The sequence below is a fragment of the Mya arenaria genome, chromosome 3 (genome assembly GCF_026914265.1).
Source record: "Mya arenaria isolate MELC-2E11 chromosome 3, ASM2691426v1".
Lineage (NCBI taxonomy): Eukaryota > Metazoa > Mollusca > Bivalvia > Myida > Myidae > Mya > Mya arenaria.
Window position 1 is genome coordinate 85150168 of NC_069124.1, and position 14807 is coordinate 85164974.

The 14807-nt window shown below is 33.8% G+C and overlaps 1 protein-coding gene across 2 annotated transcripts in view; it reads right to left on the minus strand.

Annotated features, from left to right (window-relative positions):
• The window catches only part of LOC128225563 (furin-like protease kpc-1), a 48189-nt gene extending 38663 nt beyond the window's left edge, over nucleotides 1-9526 (minus strand). For both annotated transcript variants that reach the window (XM_052935429.1, XM_052935430.1), the window contains exons 1-3: nucleotides 9162-9526; nucleotides 5594-5698; nucleotides 1574-1759 (exon numbers count right to left, since the gene is read on the minus strand). In XM_052935429.1, the coding sequence (XP_052791389.1) occupies nucleotides 1574-1759; nucleotides 5594-5698; nucleotides 9162-9344 (474 nt within the window). In that variant the 5' untranslated portion in view covers nucleotides 9345-9526. The remainder of the gene's footprint in view (nucleotides 1-1573; nucleotides 1760-5593; nucleotides 5699-9161) is intronic.
• Nucleotides 9527-14807: the final 5281 nt, after the last annotated feature.

A 14807-nucleotide genomic window follows, 5' to 3' on the forward strand; every position in this document is an offset into this window, starting at 1 on the left:
TATGACAACAAGATGTTCCTACACACATTTAGAAACAAATAATTACAGCTTGGCGGGAAAACACGTGTTCTGTACAATTCTTCATCAGAGAAACATGCAAGTCGTGACTCTAATTTCTGTGTCCATGGCTTTTCATCATGTTTTAAGACAAAATACAGTTATTATTTCCATAAAAGCGCAATAAACATATCCAAATGTTTGTAAACGCTATGTCAGATTTTATTTAATATATGTAATATGGAATCTGGTGATCTGTATAAAAGTTATGTACACATAGAATCTAAAATTTGTCAGAATTAAAGAGACACAATTTAGATTTTAGAAGAAAGTTAACCAAATAATTATATAATTTATACAACACGCTTTAAATTAGTTAGCAATTAAAAAAAATTACCATCCAGCAACATTGTGAAAATTTCAGCTGGAGGAACATTAAAACTATCAGCTTAAGAGCAGAGCACAATATAAGGGGAATTAAGAGAAGATATCAAAATATTTGACATATTATCATAATTTAAACTTATTCTTTTATACACTTTTTAAAGATTTAATAGTGTTCATCATTCATGATCAATGTGTTCAGTATTTTGTTGTATTAATATTCTTACATATAAACAATACTAAACTCAATACTGTTATGATTTCAATCCCTTTATGAAGTTAAAACTCGCTGCAAGACAGTTAAACTATCTTAAAAACAATAGACATTGTCCACCTGCCGCTGTTTTCAAGTATTTTACCATCTATTGACAGCTAGTATAACGCGCCATTTCTTTTCCGGTGACAATCAGTGATTTTTTTGGTATTATTTTTACCGCCTATGCCTTGCAAATTGGGATAAAATGTCGACTTTGGGAAAAATACAGAATCAGGCCAAAATGGCTAATTTAATGGCAAATGTACATGTTTAAACTTTTTTATGCATACATAATGCTGTGAAAGAGTAAGGATTGTCAAGATTTTGTTTATGTTTCAAGAAATTCATTGCTTTTTTATTCATTATCATAATGGACATTTATCAAATTGGGATAAAATTATAAAATTTGGGGGAAAATGGACAGTTTTTCGCAAGGGGAAACAGCCTTTAGAAGGCAGTAAATTGTACCAAAAAAACACTGACAATGTGTATTATACAATAATAAACATTAAGGCAAACACAATCAATGAACTTCCCTTACAAATGTTAAGCTGAAAATCATGGCAGCGATCTTTTGCACTATTTTGCTTATTGATGATGTCACAAAAATGCTCTCAAGATAACAAATCTTGTAGAATTTTGAGAGAGATGATATGACTGAACGGTGGACATGAAGTGTGTAAATGCAGGAAAAAAACTATGATATCAGTAGGGGCAAAATCTTAAATTGTCATATCTTTAAAAAGTTTGGGATACAACATCTAAATAAGTGGTATTAAAAGGGATAAATTGGACTTATGTGGGAGATCTATTGAGTCATATTTAACAGATATAGATATTGTTCTTTAAAATACATGGCTTTATTGCACAATACTACAGCCTATGGGCACAGACAGACCTTTATAAACCCTAAAAAAACACAGGAACAATACTTACATAGTACCACATTTTCTTGTAGAGTTCATCGTTAAAGTATAGTTCCCTGTTGACTTCCCTAGAGTCACGTCCTGTGGCATCACGACTGACACGTTTTGCATCCTTCTCCTCAGCTACATCCCCTGACATTGGAAGGAAGTCCCGCTTTTTGCGTGACAACACCTGCTGTTGCTCAAACCAGTGAACCTGAGAAGAACAAGCAAAACTTTAACATATTTCAGGTTTTGTATAGGGCCTAAAAAAACAATATGTCTGTTTCGGGTAACCCGACCCTACCTATAAAAATGTGCCGACCCTAACTATTTTTTTCCGTTTCTGAGCAAAAAAATATATTCATTAGCGAATAGAGAGTTACGAAGGGCGGATAAATGCAGATTTTATTCAGAATTATTGTTAATATGATAAAACAAAGTCAGGCAATGACAGTAATGTAGGAAAGACTGCCATGTGCAAGAAAACACTGAACTTACGACAGATTTTGAAAAAAAAAAAATCCCTACCTAGAAATTTTGGGAAGGTTACCCTAAACAAACAATATTTTTTTTTTGGCCTAGGTAAAGTAATAGTTATTATTTAGTTTGATCTATTTCAAATTCATTGTATAAGAAACTAAAAAGGATAAAGAAAAAAACACTTTTTAAGAGTTTGGCACAAATGGCATTAATTTTAATAAGCCAGCATATGCACACATGAATGACTAAACAACCCCATCAGGTTTTAATGGAATTTGGGTGGTTGTTTTTACAGAAGCTTATTATATAATAAATCAAAACTCCATCTTGCTATCCATTTGGGGGATACATCAGCGTAATCACTAAAACTTACAGTAATACATTTTTTTTTTCTGTTCAATAATTTGGGCTGAACAGACATTTTGCAATGTTATCTTTCATTGAAAGCTATGTTAATAGAACATTTGTCATGTATTGGCATGCTGTTTTCCCCAACGGTTTGACCAAACTTGATATTTCTTCCATATCTTTCTGACAAATATGATTAAAAACCAAAATTTCTCTTTATAAATGAAAATCATTTAAGATACATGTTAGGGACATTACTTTTGTCATCCTTGCATAAAGCTCTCTAATTATTTCTAAACTTACTAGGAAATCTTAATGATTGACATTTCGGCAATGAAACACAAAACTACAGGAAAACGTTGTTTTGAAAATTAAACAGAAATGAGCTGTTTAAATGTCAAATTAGACTTTTTCATTATTAATTTACAGTTGCCATCAGGCAGAGTAAGTTCTTGGAAAATTGTTTTGTACCTTTAGAAATTTAGACAATATGCTGTCTTGTGAATTCACGAATTAGTTTACAAAACAGGTGATTTAAAATTATGACTTCAATAAAAGGTTTCTTCACTGTAAAAGATTGTAAAAGAATATTTTAACACAAACAGTGGTTCAGAGTTTTTCCACAATTAAAACAGATCTGACAATATTATGTTTAATACAGAATGTATATTCATTGATTAAAAAATACAAAACAAATGTGCAAAAACATCATACCACTTGAAAAGATCAGGTTACTTTTAAAACATACATATTTAATTCAAATTTAATTTAGATTGCTTGTTGTAGATGATGTAAATGACAGATGCCACGTTGCAAACCAATGTGAATGATATTCTTAGGTTTTGAACCAGACTCATCTTCTAAAGCACTTTTTCCTCTCACTTTTTTTACAACACAATTACAAGTTAATTATATATATTCAATATTTCACAGAGACTCTAATAAGATAATATTCATCCATTTGATGGATATGTGAATGAATCCTTTTGGTGCCGACTACAAGAAATGTTGCTAAATACTGAATCAAGTATTGTCTATTTTATCAGTGAACTGACAAAAAATTATTAAAACAATTATTGACAATGATTTATAAGACTTTCTACATGTTGAATGATTCCTCAAAACTGCAAAGTAATGCATTTGTTTGATCTTTTATCATTATGTCTCAGAAAGCCAAACCGGACAAACATAATGCCAAAGAAATCTAGAGTAAATGACACAATAGTGGTCAAATAACCAGTAATGGAAAAAAATGGCTAGGAAGAAAAAAGTCGTCAAATATATCAGAAAATCTCCTAAAAATCTCACAAAATAATTGCCAGTATAATTCCACTTCATGACAATAAATGTATCCTGTGGCTGGATAATGGATTCTGGGAACATTTGTCTCAAAGCGGGTATTAACACGGCATTATGTAAGCATGCGATGTGTCTGTAGGCATCTATCAATGACGAACCCACAGCATGCGACTCCTTGTAGGTCTTAATACACCATTCTCATGGGTCATCACACTAGTAGGTAAAGAGGCAAATTCATCTTGTTTATAATTTTATCACATGTATGCTATAAGTGTTTCCTGTTTAATTTAACCATCACATTATTGTTTTAATACAGTAATCAGTGATTTAACATTGCTCTATTTCTTTTGGTCAAAAAATATATCACTACACATGTCTGTAAACCATTTGATTGGAACAAATACAGTGGAAACTCACTAAACCGGACAAGGTCCGACTGGACAAAATTTCCGGTTTAGTGAGGATTCCGGTTTAGTGAGGATATGATGTACAGAGTAAGTTTACTCAAAATACTAACTGAGCTATCCTTTTAAAGGAAGTTGATTTAATGCTTGTTAAGTATGTTTGATAGTTTAATTAACGCACCGCTCTAATTTGATTCAATCTTAGAAGTCATTAGATAAAACAACCCTCCAAAATGATCACTTAATAAGCGTTCCTAGTTCTTTATTTTCAGCAACAAACAAATTAATGTTGCAATCAATTTTCTTTTCACAAGTTTGATTATCGTTTGATTATCGCGCGGCGCAATCATCATTATCGATTATCAAGTTAACACAACATCACAGGTGCAATATTTAACGACGCACCGGCTGTCAAAACAAAGTGACACGCGATTCGCGAATTCCTAATACACAAAAACATTTTGACATGTTTGGACAAATATACGTCCGGTTTTGTGAAGTAAAATTACGTTGATAACGAACAAATGTTCTTGGTTTTTTGTCCGGTATCCGGAATTCCGAGGTTGCGGTTTTGTAGGGATTATTTTACATTGAAAATAGAAGGGGGAAATCGGGACTCTGAAAAAAGTCCGGTATCCCGTGGATTCCGGTTTTGTGGAGATCCGGTTTAGTGAGTTTCCACTGTAATTGCTTAATTGGCAATATTCCAGCCAGTCATACATTTATTTCTTTTTTCTTTTTTTAAAACTATGCATGAGGAAGTTTTATTTAAAACAGTAGTTCAGCTTTTGGTTAATATACATGTATACAGAGTTTTTGTTTACTTTTACTTTTGTGTTTACTATAACCGGAAAATAAATAAGACTGCCATAAATTCATATAAGGTTTAATTTCTAGTGTTATTTCTCTCTTTTAGGGAGACATTTTAAGTTATAACATAATGCAATTCAGAGACGATGTCATGGCTATTATAAGTACCATTTCAACAGATGATTTACAAACATATAAAATGTTTAGTGCATGTACATTTTATGATTTATGATTTTCAGAAAAGGTCAAAGTTAAGGGGATGTCCAACATGGTATCAGTAACGAGTGTTAAGGCATAGTTATACGTATTATCGATATGGTATAAGTATTTAGTGTTTACCCTTATTTCTCCACCAGGTTCGCAGACAGATACTGATTTAATCCTTTAGAAAGCCTTGATGAAAAATGACCGACTGAGTTCCATTTAGTCATGAATTGGTTGAATAAGATGAGTTATTCAACTGTTCGAACATGCACGTTGGCTTTTAAAGACATTTGTGCCAACACTATAAAGATATAATAATTACCAGTATCATTCAATTTTTGCAAGCTGCCTATTATGTCAGAAAAGTTAGAGTACTGTTGTTGTTTTTTGTTGCATGTTGGCATCTGTATTTGCTTTTTCTGGCAATTTAATGAGAACATTTTTTTGGTTGGCCTACATTACGGTATGAGTAGATGGAAGGAACATAATTCACCGGTACTCACATCATCATGTGTAGAAAGTTTCTCATGGTGTTCAAGGTTCCTGTCTGCAGACCTTCTGTGTACATGAGGATGCTCAAACAGGTAATGGTCTTCTAATGAGCCAATCTGAAATGGTTTATTTCAATAAAAATGATCACTGAACATAGACACACAAATAACTTGACCAAATTCATTTTGACAGAATTAATATATCTTACACATGCTTAAATAAATTTGTTCCCTGGCATATTGTGTTTATAGGTAGTGATAAGATATATTTGCCAATTACGATGCGAGGTTCTAACACCTGATAATTGTCAATCTTGAAAATAAGCCAGGGTTCTGTTTAAGTATGATGGATTCACGCCCAAAGCAGGGTAAAGAGGCTTAAAGTCATGCATTCAAGATGTACCTCTTACTGTTTTGTTGCAAATGTCCGAGCAGAAAACAATCTTTACTTCTGTACAATAGCATACATGCCATATCCCCCGGCGGGGGGAAAAATCCCCCTGAATTCCGACCCATCCCCTGGTCCCCCGCTGGGGGATCCATATCCCCTGGAATTCCAAACTTTTACTTGCTTAAGGTTGACAGTGGAAAGCATCCATAATATCATGAGTGTAAAATTCAATGAAATCATGATGACTAAGTCCAAAAATTATTGTTATTAGAGTGTATTTCTGTATTTATTCTTATTATATATATATATTGATATTGCTCAAAATTTCGCCACATAAAAATCCCCTGGTGTAATATCAAAATCCCCTGAAATTCAGACCAAAATACCCTGGGAAGCCTCTCAGAAATATGGCATATATGCATTTGCATTAAGTAAAAAGCTCTCAATCCCGATTTTAGGATTAATTCTGAATTTTAGAATGCCAGAAAAAAAACTAGACTTGTATTATAATTTTAATACTCAAACATACATTCATTAAGCTTAATAATATCTACTCAACACCAAAGACATGCAGATATTTGTTAACTATCTCATGTATTGGGAGAGAAATAAAGGACATACATTTTTTGGCGAACAAGGTTTTTTTATCAGTTGATTTGTAGCACTCATTCATTTATATTCCACCGAATCCCAAAAACAATATATCATACATGTGATAATTTCTTGGGTCGATTCCGGGACACTCGTCGTAATGTCAATGCACACTAGGGGGTGCCCGCCCCCGGATTTTTTTTAAATGGGGAACGTCTGTGGTGCATTCTAGAGCATATCTGGGGCTATTTTAGTTGTTTTTAACGTACGGAAAATGTACCTATTTTGACTGCCAAGACGTATTTTTACTTGACATGGTTTGTTTTTTTCTGCATTTTCTTGAAAAAATAAAACCACCAGATATTTTCCCAGGCTTTAAATCAAGTGCTAACCAGGAGGATATATGCAGTCTACTTTCAGTTTCATCAAAACAGGAAATAAACAACTATACGGGAACCTGTTTTCCCGCGCTTTTGAGAACATGCGTTACAAAATATTTATTTTTTCATCACATTTAAAACGTTTGCAATTTATGACACACAATATTTTCCAGACGATCAAGAAGATTTTCCAGTCGATGAGCTTTTTTTGTGTTTGGAGATGCATATAATTTTGATAAGAGACGTGTGAACAATTGGCTGTATAAAGCGATCACGTGACTTACCAGCCATGGTCACGTGATTAAAGCACTCTATGTAACCACCTGTAAACCCCATATCGTCAGTTTTATTTCGGCGTAAAATACACAACGATAGTTATAAAAAAGTTCACAACACTAAAATTCCTTATGGACGCGTATGTTGTTTAAAGTTGTTTAAAGTATAACGACGTATCGATTTTGAAATTTGAATGGAATATGGGATGTTTTCCGTGTTTTAATTTTTGTTTTTTTACTCATTTTGTCACTTTCTTTGAACTTAACTTCATGCTCGTTTGTCGGTAAAATGTGTGAAAAATATCAATTCATCAATTAAAAGCAATCATTCATAAGACCAAACAAATCCATATGAAAACAATGAATTTGTATACAAGAACCCTCCCCAACTTGTTAAGCACAACAATAGGCTAGTCCAAATAATTGTACGTTGGCGGATTTTTTTTAGATTTTTGATATGGCAAATCCTTCACGTACAAATTGTTTAGTATCAAAAGTGGGTAGTTGTTCCGATCAGGATTCCGGGTTAAAGCATATAGCGTCTATAAAATATCATAAAAACAAGAAATATTACCAGATAATGTTATTTTATATTAGTTCCGTACACAAAAAAATAAATATCCAACTTATAATTATGAGTTTGACAGCTTTTTTTCATTTCATTCTGTCAAAACATAACGATATATACATGAAGGGCACCTGCAAGGCTTTAGGGCACAGTTTTAAATCGCTCGGAACATTTCGGCCATGGCCGAGTTGTTACGATTGTATAACGAGGTCTATCTCGAAGCTTTGTCGGAGGAGGCCGAGCTATTACGATTGTATCGAGTTGTTCCCCTTCGCATAATTGTTGTCTGTGTCAGTCAGCTTTCGTTTAATTGGAAAGGTAAACAACTTGTTTTAATGCACTAAATGCTTGTTTAGTGCAAAATAACATTTCACTTACATGGTAAAATATGAATATAACTCTTTATGATCAATTTCAACCATAAAATACTTTACTTAAAACAATTTCAATATTTTTAAAACACCCCCGTTTTTTGCACATTCCCGTTTAGACGTTAGGGATTGGAAGAATCCCGTATAACACGTCTATTATTTTAGACTAAACAATAGGCCAATAGATCAATTATCGGGTGATTGACGATGACATTGACGATGACCTTGACGACACACGTACCAATTAACGGATTAGTGTCAACATGTCCTGTGTTTTACGACCAATGTCCCTGACAGACAAAATAGCTGACTTACATTGGTAAAATTAAAGTGACACTCTTATTCAAAATCAATACATACACATGTATAACAAACATATATTTCAGTGATAAACCTTTAACTACTTACTAAATAATACATTTATGAAAAATATTAGTTACTTATTAAAAGTTTATAAGCGTGTATTTAATAACTGAAAACGCAAAAATATTAAATGATTGGTAAATGCTTTAAAGATTTACTGTGGTCTACTATAGTCTCATAAGGTAGCAATATCGCGTTTTCTGCACCTTTCTTTCAAATTAAACGCAGTATCCTTCATAAGAACCATTGTTTTCGACATTTATTAATCTTTTTTGGCGAATTTAAACAATTGTATTAAATATGGTAAATCTTATTTGGGAGTAATAGTGCATCTTTAAGATAATCGATTCCGAGATTTTTTTTTCCGTTTTTTTTTTATGACTTTCCGTGACAAACATGCACCCTCCGTGACGAGATACGATTTCCGGGACAATCCCGGACGTCCGGGACTTTATCACATGTATGCAATATATGTACCATTTTCAACTTGGTGGTATAACTTGCCAATTGCGGCTAAAGACTCTTTAACCCATTTAGGTGGACTAGGCTGTAGTCATTCTATCATTAAAAAAAGAAGCCTGGATGGCATTTTAAAATAACTAGACTAAGCTGTATCGATGATAGTACGCTTTTATTATTACCTGTCCTAAATGAATATATCCATGACTATCTGCAACTTCCCTTGCTTTCCTTTCACCACCAGGTATATGAACAGCAAATTTATTTATAAAATGTTCACTGTAAGCTATTTGTAAACACAGCGCTGATAAAATCACAGAAATTCCAAGAAAGTCCAACAACCAGGAAGACACTGAACGACTCATCTTAACTTTTTTTAAGCGACTCAAAATATCATAAATCGTAGAAATATAATTTTATTCCTCCATTCTAATAAATGTTTCGCTGTTTAAATTTGGTCCATGACAAATTGAGGTCACTGTTAGCTTTCTCTGCCATTTATATCCTGTTTATCAAAGTTTCATCTTTTACACGTCCTTTTGACGTACCTTCAAAGAGAAGAGTGTGGAAGAAGGATAACTCTTGGTCTAGTGAAAATATCTCACAACACTATTTTAATTAAATGAGGCTACAGACCCTAATTTTTATGGCTACCAGATAAATCGGCCCCTTACCAAATCGGCCCCTAGCTCAAACTAGGAAACTGTTGAAAATCACTTAGGGGCCGAAACATCTCGAGTCATTTTAAGTAAGGGGACGAAATGGCAGGGCCGAAACATCTTAGGGGCCGATTTGGTAAGGGGCCGATTTGTCTTGCTCCCATTTTTATCATCTACGTTGTGGTGACAAAACATTTCTTTTCTTCTTTCGTTTTCACATCAAATCTGTAAATCTAGCGAATATCCCACAAAACGTTGGGAATTAAACTCCCCTTTTGGCCTGAAAAATATGTTTCAGTCACACTTGGGGATCATTCGGAACTCCTCGGCCATTTTTTTTGAAAACAACCTCGGATGTATCAAACTCCGCGCAGTGTTACTTCCCTTGCAGTACAGTAATCACTGCCACCACAAGATTTTCATCCAAAATTGGATGAAAACTTTTAATGGCATTTTTTTTAATCATATATATTTATTCTTATATCCTTTCTTAAATATTTACTTTACGCCAGTTGATAGGCATAATATGTTTTATAAAAAAATAACAATTAAAAAAAACATTCGGAAATGTTCGGTCTTTTTTCAAATTGAAAGTAGGATTTACAAATTACAATATCAATATGGATGTGTTGTTAGCTATTCAGACATGTATCGAACGTTTTGCATTTTTTCCTTTTATGGAATAAAATCGTTTATTTTCTAAACAAATGAAACATGTTGCTGGAATTTCTTTTAAAGGTGTTCCGTCCATTTTGTAAATTGCAATCACGTGCCGTTTCTATCATCACGTGATATTTGTGAAGGCAGTGATTACTGTACTGCAAGGGAAGTAACACTGCGCGGAGTTTGCGGATGTATATGGACGGTTTACATACTTAAAAAGTGGTACGTTTAAGTCCGCTGCAAATAGATCGCGTAGTAATCTTATTTAGTAGTTAAAATTTATGACTTAACTCTTGGGAATCGTAATTATGTTTGCAATAATACACTTCACTGGCAATCAATTTAAACTGAGAGCAATGAATACAACTCTTAAACACTACATTTAATTAATGCTTTTATTCAAAAAAATACGGACTACTTCAACAGATGTACCGGCATACATCCGAGGTTGTTTTTGAAAAAATGGCCGAGGAGTTCCGAATGACTTGGGGATGTGACGGGCGATACTATTTCCCAGTCTCTCCTCGTAAAATCCGGTCTCATAATTCCCGGTTCATAACTTATGGCCACAGGCAACGGATTGTGTTGCTGATGTTTATAACACGATTATGACAATCTTATTTGTTTTTTATATGTAACAAAATGGTATATAATATATAAACATTATGTCTTAATTTATGCAATTTGTTATAGGTCTACACTATTTATGCAATTCGTGTTTAAGGTGTAGAGAAAGATGCGATGGCAGTACAAATGCTCGTGTTTTTTGCATAAAAGATTGAGGACGGCTAGAGTGTGAAGTAACTTAGAATTGCACCTTTTAAATTATGTTATGTCAAAGTTGTTTATTGTTCTTCCTTTTTTGTTTACCCCCCCCCCCCCCCGTCCAGACATTATATTTTTAAGCATTAATGATTACAATTGAAAAATTCCATGCTCATATCGATACGATACGATAAGTTTATTGCGTAAAACATTATACAATGTTCATAGCATGTAAACAAGTAAATCAATGAATGGAGAAAAAGTACACAAACACATTTTCTGGAGCTAATAGTTGTAATGTTATAACATCCTATTATAGTAAGTATGCGTGTGCTTAGACATTAAAGCTACTAGATGAAGTGTTTATTTGAAGTTGCGCCATTCTTAAGTAATCAACACATTATGTCTCCATTTTTCGTTTATAATTTTGTGCTATTCGCTAACATTGAATACCTTCGTCATTATTACACAACTTTAGCCGAATATATTTTATTTGTCAACTTGAAGTTTGCAATAAATCTCTAGCTGTTTAAGAAATCTGATGCTGATTATTTTATTTATTTTTGAATTTGGTAATATGTTATCATCGTATTATTTCTAATCAAGATTATTATAGCCTTTGCATAACAATCATTTATTCTATAAAATTGATTTTCTACTAAACAACAATATTTTTAGGGTATGAACCGAACAGTAGCCGTGCGTGTGTAATAAAAAAGTGGCTTTTCCGTTTATCATGACCTTAACGAGGGACATTCGCTAATCTCTGACACGCGTTGTATAACGCATTTACACCTTTCATGGTATGACATTATTGTGTATTGTCATTTTCCTGTTATGAAGAGTTCCTTGACAAAATAAAATGATAATAAATAAACTTCGGATATATTCGGCAGGCTATTTTACAAATGAAATATAACTTACAAGATGCAAGAATCTTTATTTAAAGTCGTCATGATCGGTGGAACTACGATGCTCCTAATTTATAAAAAGTAACAAATCTCAGCTTATAAAAGTTCCACGACTTCTATAACAACCAAATGTACATGCCTGTGGTGTCTTTGCAACTGCTAATGCTGTGGATTTTTGTTTTAAGAATGGCTATGTAAATACAAATGTCAATTTCGTTGTAAGTGAAATGAGGGAACAGCTGTCTAGAAAATAAAAATAAAAAATCCGTTTCATAAAGAAAATGAAAAGTCGCGATCCCTATGACTTTCAAATTAAAAACATTCTGTTCATGTGAAATGCCAGAATTCGTCGATAGTTTAGTTATTTGCGAAAATAGAACATGCAGGAAAAGATTCCACATGAAATGCGTCGGCATAAAAAATAAAATTAGACGATCAGTTGGCAGAAATACATAAGGCAACTGGTCGTGGAAGTGCATCAGCTGCAACCAAAATCAATAGTTATACAAAATAAAAATAATAGAATTCATTAAGTACTGAGTTAACTTACAAATTTGATTTACATGTAGTCAAGCATTGTTGGTTTTTGTATTACTATTATCAATAGTATACTTATAACTGAATTTAATATGGGAAAAAACACACACAATGTGTTTGTTATTCATGACATTAATTTTAGTACATGTGCATATTTCATTTTTTTTATCTTTGCCTTAATTTATTATATGTTTTATTGATATAAAATATGAAATAAATGGTGACATAATTATCATCTAATATCTAATGTTTTAATCAACTGTAATCTTTTGTAATCCTATTACCCCCTGCGGTCATTAACACCTTTTTGATCACGCCCGATAGCTACTATAAAATTTGGAAAACAGAGACCGGAGGAGACCGGGACCGGGAAATAGTATCGCCCGGATGTGACTGGGTCAAGTCATAATGCAGCCACTATACGGCGCGGGCAACAACAACAACAACAATCCTACATTTTACAAAGCACATAAGTAACCTGGGAGGAAAAGTGCTCCCAGTGTCGGACTCGAACCTACGACCACCGGAACAATAGCACAGAGATGAGCTCAGTCCAGTGGAAGACACAACCCTTTATTATGGTTCCCGTGAAAACTTCTCGGATTGCCTGCCATGTGGCGGCCTCGAAGTCCAGCATGAACCACTCCACCAAGGGCTGGCCTAGGTGTCGTAGCAGACTTCTCAGCACCTCTATGTAGTCGTGTTTAGTTCTTGGAGACATTAGTACGTAGACAAGTGGGACCAGCTTCGTGTACTCACTGGTCCTTCTTTACAAAGCCGTGGATGGTGGCGAGCTGATAAAACGGGTGTTTTACCAGCTTGAATGTCCCGTCTATGAACCATCTCCTGAGCTAACCGGGTAGCTGGTTTCTACTGGGATCTACTCCCAGGTTTCTACGAACACACACTAATTTCTTTCCTTATGTGAGTTTGTGTTTAACATTTCTTTTTTATTGTAGTTCAATGTGCTACTAGCTATAATTTATGTATGTGTTTTAAGTGTGATTTTGTGATGAACCATTCGTATTTTATTGTATTTTAAAAGTGACAAATAAACATATGACATAGAATACAGAATAAATGACAATTTTAAACCTTTCCGCTATATATCTTTAATATTGATATTCATCCACAAAGAAAAGGTTTTCGATGTCGATCGCATTTTCAACCTCAAGGAGAGGGACTACACTCATCAGCTATTTGACATATGCTTTAGTTTATAGTTTATACTTGCTAGTATTTCTTTTACCTCGATTGTAATGAAAGCTGAATGCTTATAAAATCACACTCGAGTCCGTTTCCTGGGTAGAAAACAATACTGGTGTCCATTTTGAAATGCCATGAAAAGGTACCCCTGGTGGGGATCGAACCTATATACAACCTAATGGATGCGAGACAGACACCTATGGTGCTGGACCACTCTCGACCTTCTATGGCATAAACTTTGACGAAACACCATGAATTAGATTGTAAAGAGGCTCATACCCACGCAAAGCATCCATATATAGGTTCAGTTTGCATTGTTTTACATCTACCGACCCTGAATCAAATTACGTCCGCAAGGGCGACACAGTAAGAAACGAATATCGTTGAAGTGCCGAATACCCGAGCAAAGCATCCATATAGGTTCAGTTTGCATTAGTTTAACATCTACCGACCCTGAATCAAATTACGTCCACAAGGACGGCGCATATACAGTTACAAACGGATATCTTTGAAGTGCCGAAAACTTATGTACACTAAAAGCATGCAGTGACTACGTAAATTTCGAGTCATACCAATATTGTACTGTAATTTAAAATCGAAATGAGCCATTCAGATAATATCATGTATGTATAATGTTAATTAAATATTTATGAATAGATGTCATATACATGCAAAACAAAGATAGGCCTTTTGCTCGAAGCACAATGTTAACAGTATATATTAAGTGCAAGCTCATGTTTAAACATTGGTTATGTTGTGCAGACATAAGCCACTGAAAGTCAAAAACACCAAACTATTAATACAATAAAAATCGAAGCCGCTTTTTCTGCTCAATCTAAATACATTATACATACATGATATTATCAATAGCCATGACAGGCACACCGAACCAAGGATGACACAAAAAAGAGAAAACTCTTATTTCCATTGTGGTCCTCTGTATTGGTGGCATGGCATGGGGAGGCATTGCATATTTAAATAATAATATAGCTGTAATCGAAATTGCACAAGTATATTAAAATTTAGTTTTTATGCAATAAAATAAATATTGAAGTAGTTGTATCACAGTCACTTTACATAATAAGTT